Source organism: Rhineura floridana, chromosome 8 (assembly GCF_030035675.1).
Source record: "Rhineura floridana isolate rRhiFlo1 chromosome 8, rRhiFlo1.hap2, whole genome shotgun sequence".
NCBI classification, from domain to species: domain Eukaryota; kingdom Metazoa; phylum Chordata; class Lepidosauria; order Squamata; family Rhineuridae; genus Rhineura; species Rhineura floridana.
Genome location: NC_084487.1, coordinates 87,689,986 through 87,709,411, shown reverse-complemented (window position 1 = coordinate 87,709,411; position 19,426 = coordinate 87,689,986). Strand labels below are relative to the sequence as shown.

The 19,426-nt window shown below is 40.8% G+C and overlaps 1 protein-coding gene across 15 annotated transcripts in view; it reads right to left on the bottom strand.

The window, feature by feature from the left end:
* Positions 1–19,426, bottom strand: part of FOXP2 (forkhead box P2) — a 655,565-nt gene that overhangs the window by 192,088 nt on the left and 444,051 nt on the right. The window contains exon 1 of one of the 15 annotated variants that reach the window (XM_061640039.1): positions 10,082–10,275. The exons of 12 other annotated variants lie outside the window; for them this stretch is intronic. In XM_061640039.1, coding sequence (XP_061496023.1) covers positions 10,082–10,141 — 60 coding nt within the window. In that variant the 5' untranslated portion in view covers positions 10,142–10,275. 2 more of the 15 variants (XM_061640038.1, XM_061640034.1) reach the window with 2 other exon arrangements.

Here is a 19,426-nt window from a genome sequence, read left to right as displayed (position 1 = left end):
TTGCAGAGAAATAGTGGGAAGGGGTACCCAGAGTCATCTTCCTGCTCAATGGATGGCACTGTCTCATGCTCAAGCTCCACAGCTCCAAGGCTAATTTGTACACACAATGCACTCTGCTATCTCCTTGTTGCAGAAGAAAGCACAAATGTTCAGCCCTCATGTGATGTGGCATTTGGGATGGAGGCAGTGAGGTGTTCCAGCTCCCTGCTCATTTTCTCCAGAGAGACCAAAGGAGGTTAGTTATCAATAACAAAGCGGGGGAAATACCAGGAGGTAAAATCTCATCGTTCTGCTGCCATGTTGCCCAAATTATTGTGCAAGTGCTGTTTCTAACTGCTGTTGATTCGGTTTAATTTAGGGTCTACTAGCAGTGTTTATATAGTTTATATAGTACATGGTTTACTGCTTGTATTGAGCTTTATGCAACCTGCTCTGGGGCTGGATGGTGAAGAGCGGGCTCTAACTGCATACTATATGCGTGTATGTGTGTATCACTACTAGGAAACAGTATGTAATGATGTACCATGATTCCTGTTTCTAGGGACAAATGTCAGCCATGTCTTTTTCCATATAATATCCCTGGAAATGGAAACAATAGTATGTCACAATGTACTGACATTTCTCAGTAGAATTTGAAGCTCCAATCTAGCAGTATAGCAGCAGCAGCTAGGCTGCCAGCTTTCTGATTTATTACGTTTTAAAAAAATAAGGAAAACCACTGACAACTGGCCACTTTGGAACTCTCTTCCATGACCATTCTTTACTGGAATTTTAAACTGCATCTGGGGAAAGGGTACACTGGCCCAGACAGTGTTGGAAAAACCAGACCATATGGTATAAATGAGGATACCTGACCACCCTCAAGCCATGTGAACTTGCTCTCACCTGCTTCATTCTCAAAGCTATTGTGGGGGTTCACTGGGGATAGCAAGCAAACAATATTCCTTCTCTGAGGCACAAAACTGTATTGGATGGACAAGGTGATGGAGGGTCATTCTCGCCTAGCATTGGCCTCTGGAAACTTCTAGCTTGGAGTCTGGGAGGCAGAGTGGATATGAAACTCGCTCAGATAATGCTTTCAAGGACCACTGTTCCCATTTAGTCCTTTGAATTTATTTTATTTTATTCATTAAATTCATATCCTGCCCTTTCTCCCAGTAGGAGCAAACAAAACACTAAAAACACTCCAAAACATCTTAAAAACTGACTTTAAAACATATTACAACAAAACATCTTTAAAAACATATTAAAACAAAACTTCTTTAAAAATATCTTTTTAAAAAAGCTTTAAAAACATCTTTTTAAAAAAGCTTTAAAATATCTTAAAAAGCAATTCCAACACAGATGCAGACTGGGATAAGGTCTCTACTTAAAAGGCTTGTTGAAACAGGAAGGTCTTCAGTAGGTGCCAAAAAGAAAACAAAGATGGTGCCTGTCTAATATTTAAGGGGAGGGAATTCCAAAGGGTAGGTGCGAAATGATATTTACCCTCCCAGTTTTAAGAATCATATGGGGAAGACAAATTGGGCACAGTGAATGAACACCTGAGTGCACATGTTCTCCAGGCCAGCTCTTCCCCTTGAAAGTCCTTTAGTGTGCAATGGGGCATCTTGCCTCTTACATCAAGGACTCAAGAGAAATGGGCCTTCTTACAGTGCAAGTTTTCCAACCACAGCTCCCCTCCTTCAGAGCCAAAGCTGAAAGAACAGGCTGATATTCAAGTCTGAAGGCTGTGGATGTAAGCCAGTATGCTGCTCTTTGCTGCCATAAATCAGAATTACGGCAAGAGAAGGGGAAAAAAATTCAATATGTTTGGTGATATGACAGCTAATAATTGTATATCCCTTGGAGGAATATACAAATGCTACCATATCAATAAATTCATTGGGACACTGTTTCGTTAAAGGTATTCTTTTACTATGAAATTAACATTAGGAAGAAGAAAAGGAAATTCTAGACAGTACATAAAGCCATATATTTGTTCTGTTTCCTCCTGAGATAGCTCCTGAGATAGCTATTTTTAAAGCAAGGACAGTTAAACATCACGGAGAATTGCACCTTTCAATACAGATTGGTATTTTTAATGCTTTTAATATACAATGCACTTTACAATCCTTACTTCATTTATCCACCAAACAGCCCTGAAAGTCATTATTACTTCATTTTTATTTATACAACAGCTTTTACAGATGATGATGAGTAACTATTAAGGGTATGCTAAAACTATCAGGTAAATGTTGGATGGACACCATTTTGATTTCATAAACTGGCTCAGTTTCAATTACGTGTCTTCAGATCCACCCGTTCTCTCTCTAATAATGGTATTTCTATCTTGCATTGTACTGACAATGCTCACTGGCTATGCAAAGGTCATTATATAGCCACAAGAGTGGCTATACACCAGTCAGCATGGATTGTTCACATTCTGCCATGTTAAATTGAAAATACCCCGCCCCGTTGCCACTTTGCTGCTTCCTGTAAGCTCATTTCAAAACAAATCTTACAACACCAACATAAAAAAAAAATGTAATTCTCCATCTTTGGAGATGGAGTCCTGATTGCAGGTTTTGCTACCACTCACCATATGCTCAGAGGCACGTTACCAAATTCTTCCAAGCTACACAGGAAGTGGATTGGAATGTGAAAGACCAACCCAAATTGTGTTTGCATTTTTACAAATTTGTAAGGTGGTACAATATGTCAGAGAGAAGATCAGCTCTCCTGCTCCCCTGGTACAATCACTACAGCCCCCCAATTTCCCTGGTTTTTAAAGTTTGATAGACTGAAGACAATCACAGCCTCAGTGGTAATGGATTTGTTGACAACTGCTTTGTACAAACACTTCTGCTCAGTGGGAGTGTATCTGCTTTGCACGCAGGGTTTCCCAGGTCCAATTCCCAGCATCTCAAAGCAGGGCTGGGGAAGACCCCTGCCAGAGGCCCTGGAGGGTCACTGCCACTCAGTGTGGCCAGCGCCGGGTGGGATAGATCAATGGTCTGCCTTGGCATAGGGCAGCTCCTTATGTTCCTACTGAATATGCTTGATGTTAGTTATGCTGTCAACTTCTGGGATAACCCAGATTTTGACTACAAATTTATGGACCAAATCCCATTTTTGGCTGCAGTGAGGACTTACTGGGATTCTGCTAGAGGAAGGCACCAAACAAAAAAGGAGAACAGGCTCTGGTGCTCAGTGATGTAAAACTCTTTATTGTTGCTAAACCTAAAACTGAATCAGGTTAAGCCTAGACTTGCTTGAGGGGGAGGCTGTTGGACCCTCTAGGCATGACGGCAAGAGCCAGCAGACTATGGTAGCAACTCAACTTTGATCAGGCTTCATCCACCTCTTTGTGGATGCACTCTGTGGGGGGCTGCTTCTTGTCCTGGTCCAGAAGCTCCTGCTACTACAGAATATAGTAGCTAGACTGGAGATGGAAACAGATGGCTGACAGCCCGCAGCACCATTGCTAAAACATCTGCACTGGCTGTCAATATGCTACTGGGCCAGATTCAAGGTTCTTGTATACATAGACAAAGCCCTGAACAACTCAGGTCCAGGATACTTTAGGGACTGTCTGAGCCCTTATATCTCACTTTGATCACCAAGATCATCCAAAGGAGCACTGTTAGCTGTTTCTCGCTTTTCAGAAGCCCAACTGGCTTAGACTAGGAGTTGGGCATTTCATGTCACCAGTCCCATGCTGTGGAACACTCTTTGAGCAGAGAGTTTGCAGGCATCCTTGTTTCTGACCTTCAGATGTCTCTTAAAGACTATTTTCTGTCAAAATGCCTATTCAGTGGTTTAAGATGAGTCATCATTTTTATGACCATTCTGTATTGTTTTTAATGGTATTTTAACTCTTTTGTAGATCTGGTTGTGCATTGTTCTGGGATTTTGTGAGGGGAGGTCTATAAATATTTTTATTAAATAAACAAACAAACAAAAATAAATAAATAATCTCTTATGCCTTCTTTAAGTCCAGCAGTGGTAGGAGGACCCAATCCTCTCCATTCTGGCCACAGTCTTATTTATTTATTTATTTAATTTAATTTATATACCGCCCTAAGCCCGAAGGCTCTCTGGGCGGTGTACATAAAAGGTAAAAGCAGGCACAATATATAAATACAATAAATATAATAACTCAAAAAAAAACACACAAACAATACGAGAACCAAACAACATCCAGAATACAACATAGTAATAAAATACTGTAAAAATACACTTTAAAATGCCTGGAGTATAAAAAGGTTTTCACATGGTGCCGAAAAGATAGCAGCGTCGGCGCCAGGCGCACCTCATCGGGGAGACCATTCCACAGTTCGGGAGCCACAACCGAAAAGGCCCTATTTCTAGTCAACATCCTCCGAGCTTCTAGATGGGATGGTACTCGGAGGAGGGCCTTAGATGTTGAGCGCAGTGTACGGGTAGTTTCATAAATATCTTAAATATCTCTAGGTTCTGGTAAGCAGACAATGCTGTTACTCATCATGACTTAGTTGTAGTAAGTGGTGTACAGTGGTGTACAAATATATTAAAAATCAATACCTATGATTTAGTTGTTTTTAAGAAATATCATTACAGATTGGAAACTGCAAATTCTTCCCATATCTACTCAGTTTTTAAATAAGAGCCTTGTGGGAAATGAAAAATTGTGAGTTTATTTTGACGTTCACTTGAATAATCCCAGGCGAACATCAATAAGGCCTAGGCATGCCAAGTATTTAGACACACATCATAATGACATCCATTTGCAAAGGCAACTTTAGGATTCAGAGTTGAAACTTGGGAGAAATCCAGACAAAACTTAGCAGGAGCTAAAAGAGTTGTGATAAGGAATCCCTAAATACCTACAGAATCATAACAGTATTGTGACAGAATGCAAACCATGCTGCAAAAGAGGTAGCCAACATTTTCACTGCATATTCTGCTTAACTCTGACATTATCCAATCGCATCTTGTTGGCATCAAACTTGTTTACTTGTTCATCACTTACCAATCCAGCTAAAGTCTGTAGTGGCACATTATTTTGCATGTTATTTAGCATAACAGTTACTTCAGCCCTGACTATGGAAGCAACCTTCCTTGCCACAAAAGGAACAGTTGTCATGAATTTGCTTTTGTCATGTGAGTCAAGATTGAGGATCCCAAATCCTTCCAATTTAAGCAACATTAATTTAAAGTTAACAAGCAATGGGCCACTTAAAATTGAAAACTTTGAGGAATGGAAGAGATATGGCCTGAGGCACACAGCAGAGCATTCTAGAAGAGGGATCCAGATGACACTTATATGCAACCCTCAAATAGCAACAGAGCAGAACGGATTTCAAACAAGCAACCATGAGTTAAAAAATAGAAGCTCTTTACTATTTACCACAATTGTTTTGTAATTGTCCTTCCTCTAGCCCTGGCTTGCTGACTGTGCCAGTAATAAAAATCAGCATGCTTGAAGAACTGTATTAAAGAACAGTATATTAAAATATAAGGCTATCATCACTACTTGAATTAGAGAAACATACTCTTAGGTCTAGCAAGGCCAAGCACCTTTACATTTTGTAAGAATTTTGGCATCAAAAATTGTAAGTGTCCTCCTTCTTGGAAATTTTGTCAGGGTGAAGCTTTTGATTAATGGTTTACTGCTGTGCTTTACCAAACACGATGTGGATTTTCCTGAAGAGACAAAATCAAATGTAGGGTGGGTACAAGTGGTAGGACCAGCTCCCACCTGTTCTCTTCTGGAACCCAACATGTGTGTGCATTTTCAGTAGGCAGGTTTTGTGTAACTTTATCTTCCCAGTTTGACTAATACAGGCAGCTATGTGGTCCGTCATTTCTTACATTATATGGCTCCAAGTGCTGTCATTTCCTTATTCCATGTTTTCTACAAGATGTTTCTCTTTTCTCTCCACAAATGTTAATGAATGCTGTAGAGCCACATGGTTTTGCTATCTCTCTTCTTTTACTGTGCTTCAAGCCATATCTAGGGTGAGTTTCACCAGCCATTTTTGAATTTGTTTTCACTGAACTTTGAGAGAGGCTCGAAAATCCTCCTCCTACTGGGAAGCAGGGTGGGATATAAATTTATTTATTTATTTATTTATTTATTAATAATGATGATGATTACAACGATGATAAATTTGGTAAAAGTTGTAAGGACTACTAGCGTGGCATCCAGTGGTGTCAGCTCGCTTGTGTGATGGACTTCCACTTGTACAAAAGGGACTTCCCCCCTCTCCTTCCGCCCTGCACACCTGCAAAGATTGCTCTAGAGCAGTGTTTCCCAAACTTTTTTATTTTTTTGTTGCTGGACTACAACTCCCATCAGCCCCAGCCAGCATGTCCAATGGTCAGGAATTATGGGAACTGTAGTCCAGCAACAAAAAAAATAAAAACAAAGTTTGGGAGACACTGCTCTAGAGGGTCGGAGGACTCTTTGGGGCAGATTGTGGAGTGCAGGGACTGCACAATAGAACAAAGGAGACGTTCTTAATTATTAAGAGCATAATCAGAAGCTGTGCTCAAAATGCTCCCATTTCTGAAGTGAGGTAGGTGGTAACTTGGAATAAGGCAGGTGCCAACTTTGATAAATTTTTTGACACCTGGTGAAAATCCATCTGTTCACTCAGGTGTTAGTTGTCTGTTAATCACTACCTTAGGTTCTATTGTAATAGCTACACTGGTTGGAATTTCATTGCAGTTTTAATATTTTAATATATTTTTATTGAGTTGTATATTATGAACCACTGTGACATCATTTAGATCCGGGTGGGATCCCTACCTTCTGCACCCCCTGCAAGGCAAGCTCGACAGGTGGGCAGCACAGAAATGCTTTAAACAAAGAAAGAAACCAACCAACCAACCAACCAGGGACAGAGCCTATTCATTTGTGGCATCTTCTCTATGAAACTACCTTCTCTGTCCAAGCATTTAAATATCCTTCCATGCATATTAATGTTGTTATTGTTTCAGGATTTTGATGTGTTTTAATTTAATTTAATTTAATGCAGATGTTTTAAACTGGATTCAGTTGTTGTATTATATTTTTTACCTTTTTTCTACATTTTGGATCACTGTATTTTCCTGTTGATATTACTTTAATTCCTGCTTTGAACTGCCTCAGTAACTATGGCTGAGAAAGTAGGAATATTTTAAATATAAAATAAAGTAGTATTGCAGAGATTTGATTCTACATTCACATATTGAAATAATGGCTGAGAGCAACAGAATATATCCTCAAAAAAGCATATAATTGAGAAACATCACGTGGCTTTCTTGCTAACTTTCCTTTTTTCTTTAAAAGGTATGCTTTCCTAGAATGTACTTGATTCCAAGTTGTTTCTGAATACTCCTGTCCTATGTGTTGCTATCAGCAATACAGCAAAAGCTGTAACACCAAAGAGTTTTCAACTGCAATACTTTTATGGAATGCCCTTCCTATTGGATCCAAGATGCTTTTGGAGCTTTAGATATAAAGTTAAGACTTGACTCTCTAGGAAGGTCCTTGAACCTAAATTATTTTCTTGTTCAGATGTATGTTTTAACTGCTGCTGGTTTTGCAGTATGTATGCATGGTTGTTTTTTTATTTAATTTGGTGTTAAATGGCTTGATATTCTTTTGCTTGATCTTTTTCTACTGTGTTGTTTAATTCTTTTAAGAGCATGATAAACATCTTTAAGCATTTAAAGAAAGTTTTCTCACATTTGTAGTTTTTTACTACCATAATGTCTAGTTTCATGTCTTACTCTATCCCAGGGATGTGGAATCTGTGGCCCTTCAGATGTTGTTGGGCTACGTCATCCTTGACCATTGGCAATGCTGGCTGGGTATGATGGGAGCTGTAGTTCAACAACATCTGGAGGGCCATGGATTCCCTACTCCTGCTCAACTCTCTCTCTTTAATCTATTACTTTATCTTCACATATGTCATTGAAATCATTTTATGAGATTAGCATTGAGCTTCCAGTTACCAGGAAGACTGTACAAGAATAAGATTTATATGTCAATATATCCTCAAAATGGCTGAGCAAAAATGAAATGCTTTTGGCAATAATTTGAAATTCAGTAAATCCTAAGTATTTGAAATCACTGCAATCTCAAGACCTGGATTTTTATTATTATATTGTCTTCTCAAAGTTGCAAAACTCATGCCTTCAACTGCAAAACTCATGCCTTCAACTGCAAAACACCAAAAGCAGCATGCCCTTTGTGAAGGCAATCTAATTTTCGTTCCAGAGTTTTATCTTTATGGCTGCACAGACCTATTTTTTCTTATTTTAAATGGAAGTTGCTTTTAGGCAGAGCAATCCAACTCATGAGGCATGGCATCCATTTCTCATTCAGGAGCAGCCAGGTCAGCTGAACAGAAGCTCAGCTGGGAGCTGCATGCAGGGCCTGGAAAGTAAAAACCAACTCTCACGAACACCCCTACAAGAGAGAAAGCAGTCTTCAAAGACTTCCATTGTAATTATTTTCTTAGACTGACCTTTTCCTCAGTGTAACTTTGGCCTGGATCGGGACTTGCAGGAACGCTCCAAACGGGTGTTGGATGTTGCATAAGTTCCTTCCTTGGCCTCTCCTCTGACGTGTCCCTGTAACACCCCTTTTGGGGGGCTTTTGCCAGCACCCCTTGCATAGGGCTAGGCTTCCCCAGCAGACTCCTGGCTGAACTGGCAGGGTCTCAGCTCTGCTCCAGCTGAGCAGGGTGAGGGGCTTCTGCCAGCAGAACCAGGACCCTGCTGGCTCAGCTGGGAGTCAGCCATATCCAACTCTCCTTAGCCTAGCAAAAATATGAGTTAGAGTAATTTAAGAACCAGTTACAATCTGGAGAATGAATGAAACACACACACACAAAAACTTAAAATGTCACTACACATTTAGCTAAGCCAAGTATTGCATGTGATCAAGGACATTTTAAAGAAAAATGGCACATCTACACATTGACCTAGAAATAATCTTAACTATGGCTCTCCATTCAAGCAAATTCTGAGAAAAAATTATTAATAAAGTTAAAATTCTGCTTGGTACAATATTGTAAACATCCCAGAGCATTATACTTGTACTTTGCATAACGTTTTTGCATATCTGTCATCCAAAGTAATCTTAAATTCACCTTAAACTCCTGTCCTTGCCCACAAGGAACCAACTTCAGCCATCCAAAATCTACTGTTTCCAAACACCAGTCTGAAAAGGCATCATTCTATGACTGCTAGAGCTTCCAACACATAACTTCTCCTTTTCTAGGTTTGCATCTAAGAACCCACCCGCAAAAAAGGTCCTCCAAAAACTCAAGAGATGAAGTGATTGCTGTCTTCAGATCACTTGTACATTCTGTTCTTCCTTTCAGTAATTTTTTAAAAGTGTAGTGATATATTTAAAAGTACTATTCCAAACAGAGATCTAACTATAAAAGACTTTGTTGACAATAGTACCTTGTGTCTCTCCTCAGTGGGTGCCCTTGAAAGCACAGACACAGAGGGTAAGAAGAGAAGAGAAGGTCTTTAAACAGGAGAAAGATTTTAAAAAATGATCCAATATAGTGCCTGTTTCTCAGCTTTACTAAAGTTCATATGATGCTGCTAATGACCCAGATTTTCTTACGCATACATCATATAACTTGAGATTATGAACTGCCCTGTCTTCATCAACATTATGCTTGTTATAGTCTGGGTGTCGAGTATAATCTAATGGTTCATACTTTTATAAACTTATCATGTTACCTAACATCGTATATTGCTTTATTCAACAATGCTCAAAGCAGTGCACAATCCTATTCATGAAAACAGTATCTAAAAACACACTTTAAATAAAAAAGGAACAGAAAAAGAATAGCCAGAACAATACAAGAACATTAAAGAAGCTGTTAATCAGCCTATCAAAGTTCCCAGAAAGCTCTCTGGATAAAGTAAACCTTGCATTAAAAGCAGATGCTCAGAGATGGGCACTTGTGTACCTTAGAAAGGGACTTGTTCCAAATCCTGGGGGAACCCACCCCCCACTCCTTTTCACAAGTTAGACCACATAAGCACATGTGCCAAGCTTTGAGGTTTTTTATTCTATTTTTTATCACAAAAGTCTCATCTTCACCATATTCCAGCTGACATGATGAAAGAGAAGTGCTCCACCCTGCTTCGTATATAATGCCATGTGAGAAACAGAAGCTCTTCTTTTTTAAAGAACTTGCTTTCCATGATGTTTTCCTTTCAAAAAAAGGTATGTATATTACAGTCCTGACTCAAGCTGCCCAGGGCACTGGGGCACAGCAGCGTACTCAACAACGCTCAGTTGTGACAATCGCAATAAACTCCTGGGAGGGACATAACTTGTGGCCTTAGAACTTGGCATAATGGTTAATAATTGACGGCTGCAATGTTTAGTCTACCACAGATAGATTAATTAATTTAAAACCATGGTGGGAAATCTTTTTGGGGCTTAGGTCCACATTACCCCCAGTGGAAAGTTTCCAGTAGTGGACAGAGTCAGACTCACACACAATCACATACCTTTAACAACACACAACCTACACCAAGCTATTTCCCATTGAAACAGCAGCATATATTTATTTCTTAGTAACTCAAATACACTTTTTTAAACAAACTTTGTAAACAGTTCTCCAACATCTGTTATCTGACTTCCTGACTAAGCAAAAGGCAAAAAGAAAAGGAAAATAACACCAGCAGAAGAGTCCAGCCAAGATCAATGAGTATCTGAACGGCAAGCCCTGCCTTATTCAAAGTCTCAAATTTCACAATGCAGTTGCATGCCCAAAAATACATGTATTCAGTAGCAAAATGCATGGAGTACTTTGCAAGAAGCAAAATCTTCTGAGACATTTTCCATTCGGCTTTGATCTTCTTGCAGCAGGTCGTCTTGTAGGGGAAGGAGCTGCAATTGCACACTTTGCACAACATCAAAGCACTTTTCCGTCCTCTGAACATGGGGTGGTTAGAAGGGATCTGCTAGAAACAGATGAAATTGGTTGCATCCAGACTGAGCTGTGGGCTTCGGCTATGGGGCGGTATACAAATACAATAAATAAATAAATAAATAAAATAAATTCTGATCCTAGAGGTTCAACAGCAATATACTGATATTGTATTACATGAATTTGTCTACGCCCCTTTTAAAGCCACCTAAATTAGTGACTATCACATTTGGGTAGGTTCATTTATCTTTAACCCAATCTGTGATGTTAAAATATAAGATATGGGGCAGTATTCAACTAACTTCTTGCACTAGCACTAGGATTAGTGCTAGCATAATGAAATGTCCCCCTTTCTGCTCCACCCCACATCATCCCCAAATCTGCTCTGGAGGATTAGGGAAACCCCCAGAACAGTTTCAGGGGGTGCACAAGGGGAGGAAAGGGAGAGAATAGTTTGTTGCACAAGGAGAAATCCTTGCATTGATGGAACCTAGCCTTAGAGCTACACTGAATACAACCAATGGGGCTATGCATGACAGAAGAGGAGGAAAGATCTAAGTAAATGGGAAAAAACTCTATATGTTTACTATCATAATGATTAATGAGTAGTAGTAGTAGTAGTGGTGGTGGTAGTAGTAGTAACATACTGCCACCAATGTACAGGGAACATTACGGAGATCAATCTAAAATCTGACACAGAGGAACAACAGAGCAGAAGGAGAGGAGTGGAGAGAAGTACAGGCAGAGGAAAACACAGAATCAACATGCAGTTGTTTCAGTTGTATGTGCTTAGGCTTTGTTACAGTTTCAGTTACAGCAGGGCATAGGAACTAGGGGGATTAGCCAGAGGCTTTACAGAAAAATGAGAAGTTCTGGAAGACAGTTCCAAGCAAATGGGTCAGCAAGTACTTTTCACTGGTTAGAAAATCAACAGTGATAAAATGCACTGTGATGAGACAGACTCCTGATTCCAGTTCAGGCCAAAGATCCATGAGGTGTAGTCTGCAGTAAGAGTCACTGTGGTGTTCTGAGGGCTAAACAAAATCTACAGATCATGTGTGAATGAAAAAGTCTATTAATGCTGTCAACAGATCTGTGGTGTAGTTTTAAGAACATATGTCCACAGTGAAATTGACTCACTCAAGTTTGTCACATGTTAGCATAAAGCACTTAATTTCTTTGTTTTCCGGGATATATTTATCTCCAAGTTTCTGAACTCAGTTGCACAAAATGGATTACTGATCCAGTCAAAACAGATGCAAGCTACACACTTCTACACATCCCTTCTGTCTTCAGTGATGTGGGTTTTCCAGAAAAAAACCCTGAGGCACAAGGTTTTCTAGAAAACTTTCCAATGCCCATCTGAATGTAGTTGAATGGAAATATTTTATCAGTGGGCAAATTAATAAAGTATACTGAGCGTGGCTTAAATGTTATACTCAAACAATTCAAATCTTGGGATTTATTTTATTGGAATTGGAGTCTACCACACTTCTGGCCTTGTCAGCCTACATAAGGCTTCAGTTGGCTTTAGCTTCCTGCAGAGATGCCTCTTGTAGCAAGGTTAGCAGGGCCTCTTGGAGCTGTCCAAGGTCTTGCATGCTCTAGGCATGACTCTGACTTTCTGATTGGATGCTGTCCACTTCCCCTGGGAGCCTAGAAGTTACACTTACATTGTGTACATTTTAAGAAAAAGATGAAGGCACTGAAAAATTAATACACTAATATTAGTACCCCCCCCCAACAGATGTGTTTTTAGAAATGGAAAATCTAGCCACAGAAAAAAATCCATGTGTCAATGTCTATCTTCAAAGACTTCAGTATATGAGATACAAATACTGGTATGACATAAAGTTAACAATTACAATTCTCATACAATAATCCAAGGCATGGTTTCTGTAACAGAATATAAGAAGTGTCCTGTTGAATCAGATCAATGTCCATCTAGTAAAGCATTCTGTTTCCCACAGTATCAATTGGATACCTCCAGGAAGCCCACAAATGAAGACAAGAGCCCTCTTCCCTACTGTTGCCCTTCCTAAAAACTGGTATAGAGAGGAAATCTTCTTCTGTAAACTGCCCAGAGAGCTTTGGCTATGGGGCGGTATACAAATACAATAAATAAATAAATAAATAAATAAAATTCTGATCCTGGAGGTTCAATAGCAATATACTGATATTGTATTACATGAATTTGTCTACGCCCCTTTTAAAGCCGCCTAAATTAGTGACTATCACATTTTGGATAGCGTATTCAGTGAACTGAAGGAAGCCAAAGCTCTCAATAATATAAGAATGCTGAAAGTCACCATGTAAAGATATTGCATTTTGAGTGGTGATCAATACATTTATTAATAAAACAATACCATGTACCACACTTAGTAGAACTACTCGGGGGAAAAATAAGTTGGTTTATATAATGGTCTATGTGTTTCTATAATCTGATATCCCATTTTCATCCAGTGTTTCACCACCACACATTATTAAAAATAATATTATGAACTAAAATAATAATAAATCCTAAATAATAATAAAAAATAAATAATAAAATAAAATAATAAAGTGATGGGTTGTACCTCACAAGGACTGGGAAGAATGTGTTTGGTCACAGCAGCATGAAAAACTTCACCAGGAAAGCTTTAAACTGAATTTTAAGCAGGAGGGAAACGTCAATTTAGCGGTAACAACTAACAAAACCTTGGGGACAGGAGGAGTAACTGAGAGAACGGCTCTAATGGGCCCCAGAAATAGTCTTCATAAAAATGTAGGAAGGAAGCCAGGCCATAAACCACATGATATTTGATGTCTGTATACTAATGCCCAGCGTACGAGATACAAGCAGGATGCACTTGAACTCTTAATACAGGAGAGTAAATACGACTTGACAGGTATAACTGAAACTTGGTGGGATGACTCCCATGACTGGAATACAGCGATTGAAGGACATAACTTGTTCAAAAAGAACAGAAGGAATAAAAAAGGGAGGTAGAATTACATTATATGTTATAAATACATATCCCTGCACAGAAATACAGGAGGATGAGCCTGATAGCCCCATCAAGAGCATATGGACTAAAATAAATGGGGCAAGGAATAAAAGAACATGGTGGTTCAAATCTACTACCGACCACTCAATCAAGGAGAAGACGAGGATGAAACTTTTGAAAAGCAAATTGCCAAAGTTTCAAGGAGGCATGATGTAGTAGTAATGGACTTCAATTATCCCGATATCTGTTGGGAGACAAATTCTGCCAAATATGGCCCCTCCAAGAAATTCTTAACTTGTCTTGGAGATAACTTTGTTCTATAGAAAGTGGAAGAAGCAACTAGAGGTTCAGCTATCCTTGACTTGATTCTAACCAATAGAGGTGACTTGGTGGATGAAGTGGCAGTTACGGGAACTCTCGGAGAAAGTGACCATGCTACACTTGAGTTCTTGATTTTAAAGGAAGCAAAAGTTGAGAGTAGCCATATGCGTACCTTGGACTCCAGAAAAGCCAATTTCCCAGCAGCTTCTCTGACTGAGCTGGTAGAGGCCGTCTCGGCTGTGGTGGTGGAGGAGCGCAGAACGATAGTGCTGGGTGACTTCAATGTCCATGCTGAGGCTGCCTCTAGTGTTCTGGCTCGGGACTTCATGGCCTCCATGACGACCATGAGGTTGTCTCAAGTTATCACTGGCCCGATGAATAGGGCAGGACGCACCCTTGACTTGGTTTTTGCTCCAGATGGAGGAAGGGGTGGTCTGGAGATAGAGGGGGTGGATGTCACCCCATTGTCATGGTCGGATCACTTCCTGGTGAAGTTCAGACTTATGGCTCTGATCCTTCCCTGCAGGGGTGGTGGACAGATTAAGATGGTCCACCCCCAGAGACTAATGGAATCCACTGGATTCCTGAATGCCCTGGGGGAGTTCCCAGTAGATAGAGCAGGTGACCCTGTTAAGCCCTTGTCACACTGTGGAACAGTGAGGTGCGTCGGGCTCTTGACACGGTTGCCTCTGAGCGCCCTCTCCGGCATTGTGGAGCCCGGTCTGCACCGTGGTACACCAGTGAGCTAAGGGCAATGAAACAGGCTGGACGACGGCTAGAGCGCAAGTGGCAAAAGACGTGCTGTGAGGCTGATTGGGCATGAGTAGAACATCATAACCATGCCTACCGTGTGGCGGTGAGGGCGGCGAAGAAGGCCCACTTCTCTGCCTCCATCACATCCTCAAGTAGCTGTCCGGTGGAGCTTTACCGTACTGTCAGGAGTCTGTTGACATCAACTCCAGGAAATGGAATTTTAGACCCTTTGGAGGCCCACTGTGAATTGTTTGCTAGGCACTTTGAGGGTAAAGTTGCTCGCCTCCGTAGCAGTCTTGATGCCCTCTCTACATCTACTGTAGTCCCCAATGAGGTGTCCAGTGCAAAGTCTGCTGCAACTTCTTGGGAACAGTTTCAGTTTGATGCGGCCTGATGATGTGGACAAGGTGCTTGTGATGATGTGGCCAGCAATGTGTCCTGTTGACCCTTGCCCTTCTTGGCTTATTAAAGCTTGCCGAGGGGGTTTGACTGAGTGGATCCAGAGTGTGGTCAATGCATCATTGCGGGAGGGAGTGGTTCTGGATTCCTTGAAGGAGGCGGTGATCCTGAAAAAGCCCACCCTGGACCCATTGGTTTATGACAACTACCGACCTGTTGCAAATACCCCCTTTTTAGGGAAGGTGATTGAGAGGGTTGTGTGTAGAGTTAATTTGTCCTTTTTGTTTGGTTTACCATAGCCTCTGATGAAGGCCTGTAGATAACAGGCTGAAACGCATTGGGTTTTATCAAAATAAAAGTTCCCATTTTCCAGCATCTTGGTCTTTGACCTCCCCTTTTTGAGAGGGTTGTGGCACAGCAATTGCAAGTACTCTTGGATGAAACAGATTATCTTGACCCACCCCAGTCTGGGTTCAGTTCTGGTTATGGGACTGAATCGGCCTTGGTTGCCCTGATGGATGACCTTTATCAGGAGGACAGGGGAAGTGTGACCCTGTTATTCTTACTTGATCTCTCAGCGGCTTTTGATCAGAGCTTGGAAAAGTTACTTTTTTAAACTACAACTCCCATCAGCCCCAGCCAGCATGGCCACTGGATTGGGCTGATGGGAGTTGTAGTTCAAAAAAGTAACTTTTCCAAGCTCTGCTTTTGATACCATTGACCATGGTATCCTTCTGGGCTGACTTGGTGAGCTGGGTATTGGAGGAACTGTTTTACAGTGGTTCCAATCTTATCTCCAAGGTCACTCTCAGAGAAGAGCATTGGGTGACTGTCGGTCGGCCCGCTGGCCTGTGGGGTGCTGCAGGGTACCATCTTGTCCTCCATGCTCTTTAACATCTATATGAAACCCTTGGGAGCAGTCATCAGGAGATTTGGGGCGAGGTGTCAGCAGTATGCTGACAACACCCAGCTCTATTTCTCCGTAACATCTGAATCAGGAGAGCCCGTGTAAGCCCTGGACCAGTGGTTGGACTCGGTGGTGGGCTGGATGAGGGCCAATAAACTGAGACTGAATCCTACCAAAACAGAGGCGCTGTGGGTTGGTGGTTTCCGAGTTCGGATAATTGGTCAGTTGCCTGCTTTGGATGGGGTTGTACTCCCTCTGAAAGAGCAGGTCCGTAGTCTGGGGGTGCTCCTGGATCCATCTTTGTCGCTAGAGGCCCAAGTGACCTCAGTGGCTAGGAGTGCCTTTTACCAGCTCTGGCTGATAAGACAGCTGCGGCCGTTTCTGGACCGGGATAGCCTGACCTCTATTGTCCATGCAGTGGTAACCTTTAGGCTGGATTACTGTAATGTCCTCTATGTGGGGCTGCCCTTGAGGTTGGTCCGGAAGCTGCAGCTAGTGCAAAATGCAGCGGCGAGACTGCTCACTGGGGTAGGCTATCGCCAACATGTCACCCTGTTGCTGAAAGAACTGCACTGGCTGCCCATTTGCTACTGGGCCAAGTTCAAGTTTGTAGTTTTGGTGTACAAAGCCCTATACAGCTTGGGACCAGGATACGTGAAAGACCATCTTACCCCTTATATACCCAGCCGATCACTGCACTCTGCAGGTGAGGGCCTCCTGCAGATACCATCTTATCAGGAGGTTTGTTCTGTACAATATAGGAAACGGACCTTTAGTGGTGTGGCACCTATCCTTTGGAATTCCCTCCCCTTAAATATTAGGCAGGCGCCATCTCTGCTATCTTTTTGGCACCTTTTGAAGACTTTCCTCTTCCAACAAGCCTTTTAAGTTGAGACCTATCCCAGCCTGTGTCTGTTTTAGAATTGCTTTTAATATGTCTTTTAATATCTTTAACCCTTTTTAAAAAGATGCTTTTAATGTTTTTTTTTTAAAATGTTTTAACGTTGTTTTGTTTTAATGTATTTTAAGGTCGTTTTATGATGTTTTGAAGTGTTTTTAGTGTTTCTGTTTGGCGCCCTGGGCTCCTGCTGGCGGGGTATAAATAAAATAATAAATAAATAAATAAATTTTAATATACCAATCAGAACAATGGTAAGTAAGCAACCCTAATGAGAAAAGGAGTCCAAGATGGGTGGGTGTTTCTAAAAAAGGAAATTATAAAGGCACAATGGCAATTCGATCAAGGAAAAAAGGGGAAAGACAGCAGAAGAAGCCAATGTGGCTTCACAAAAAGCTTAGAGATGACCTGAAAACAAAAAAGGACACATACAGGACACATACAGGAAGTGGAAGTAAGGCCACAAAAGAAAAGTACGGATATCCCATATCCTGTTCAGCTTGTTGTCCAGTAAACCAAGGAAGCTGAATCCCTCATTAGTATCTGATTTTTCCCTAGAATCATAGAATTGTAGAGTTGGAAGGGGCCTACAAGGCCATCAAGTCCAACCCCCTGCGCAATGCAGGAATCCAAATCAAAGCATTCCCGACAGATGGCTGTCCAGCTGCCTCTTGAATGCCTCCAGTGTCAGAGAGCCCACTACCTCTCTAGGTAACTGATCACAGTACGTGACAATTATAATTCCTTTTGTCTGTGTAGCCCTCAACACAGCCAAACCTTTTTCAATGTGTAACTTCCACATCACCAGTTTTATATATTTCTTCCTTCTCCTCCCAGTGCCTCTTACATCTGCACCATGCCTTAATGTTCACTAACATGTGTGTTGACCTTTCAAGAAACTATCCTTCATAGATGCAATGACTATAATTATTTGATTTTTCAAAAATATATTTATTTTATTTATTTAAGTTATTTATATATTGGAATTTCTAAGCGGTCAAATTAGATTAACAGTCCTATTGGGGGATTGTACTCCCTATCCCACCACTGCATCTCCTTCAGCTCCACCCCAGCTGTTCAAGCACTTTAATTTATATTTATTTACATCCCGCCCTTCCTCCCAGTAGGAACCCAGGGCTAGCTAGCCACTTTTATTTTGAAAAACTATGCATCTGGTTTGGATCAGGGGCCCTCACCAGTTTCCTTCAGGGGCAAATAGCAGCCAGGAAGGGGAGCAATCTTTGGTAGGAAACTGGTGTGCACCCTCAATCTGGATCAGTATGAGGCCCCACATGGCTGTTCTTTCTTTCAAGCATGCTTTTTAAAAAGTACTGCTAAACACACAAAGTTTGCTTGTGATTTGGATCCGAGTATGTGAAAGGTTGAATGGAGGTAATAACATAGGAATATTAAGTAGGACTAAAACTGGCCCCAGCTTAAACACAAGATTGGGAAGGCACAAATGGGCTAAACAGCTGGTGTGCCAGGGGGGCATTTTCATCAGGACCACAATGATAAACACATCAAGGGTAGCACAAAACTGTTAAATGAGAAAATTTTAACAAATATCTCCTAAAGTGGCAGGATGAAGAGCACAGCAAAACTATGTATTGAAGGAAATCAAGTTCTAGAACATGAGAAACAGGAAAGGTTGTTTGGAATACAAGAAATAAAATGAGCAAACATTAAAACTTCAAAAATTATAAGAATGCATATCTTCTTGTTTATGAATGAGAAAATCATTCTCTGTCTTGGGAAACTGGTATTGCAGGCTTATACACAACAGTGCAAGAACCACTTCCATGTTGTTCAGTCTCACACTGTTGGAAAACATTTATTATTTATAAATATATTTGTAACATCAAAGAATTTTACAACATATAGTAAAAACCATTAAAATGTGTGAACTATATGGGCCAATTGCGTGAGTGTTTCATACCCAAAGGGTGCCAATTGGGCAGGAAAGACACAAAGGTTTTGACCCAACTCATGCGACTGCTCTATTCACACACCCAGACTGCAGTTCACTGCATGCCTTCCACTCTGTACATAAAATAAGTATTAGCCTGCTTGGAATCTTGCAACAAACAGGAGATAAAAGGGAATAAATTATGGTAATATCATTCAGGAATGGCCAATTTTTAAATCCACAACCTTTTCTTTACAGTTTAAACCAAAATTATACTCCAATGGGAAAAAAGACTAATATTATTGTCACTACTTAACTCTTTATGTTTGTGCA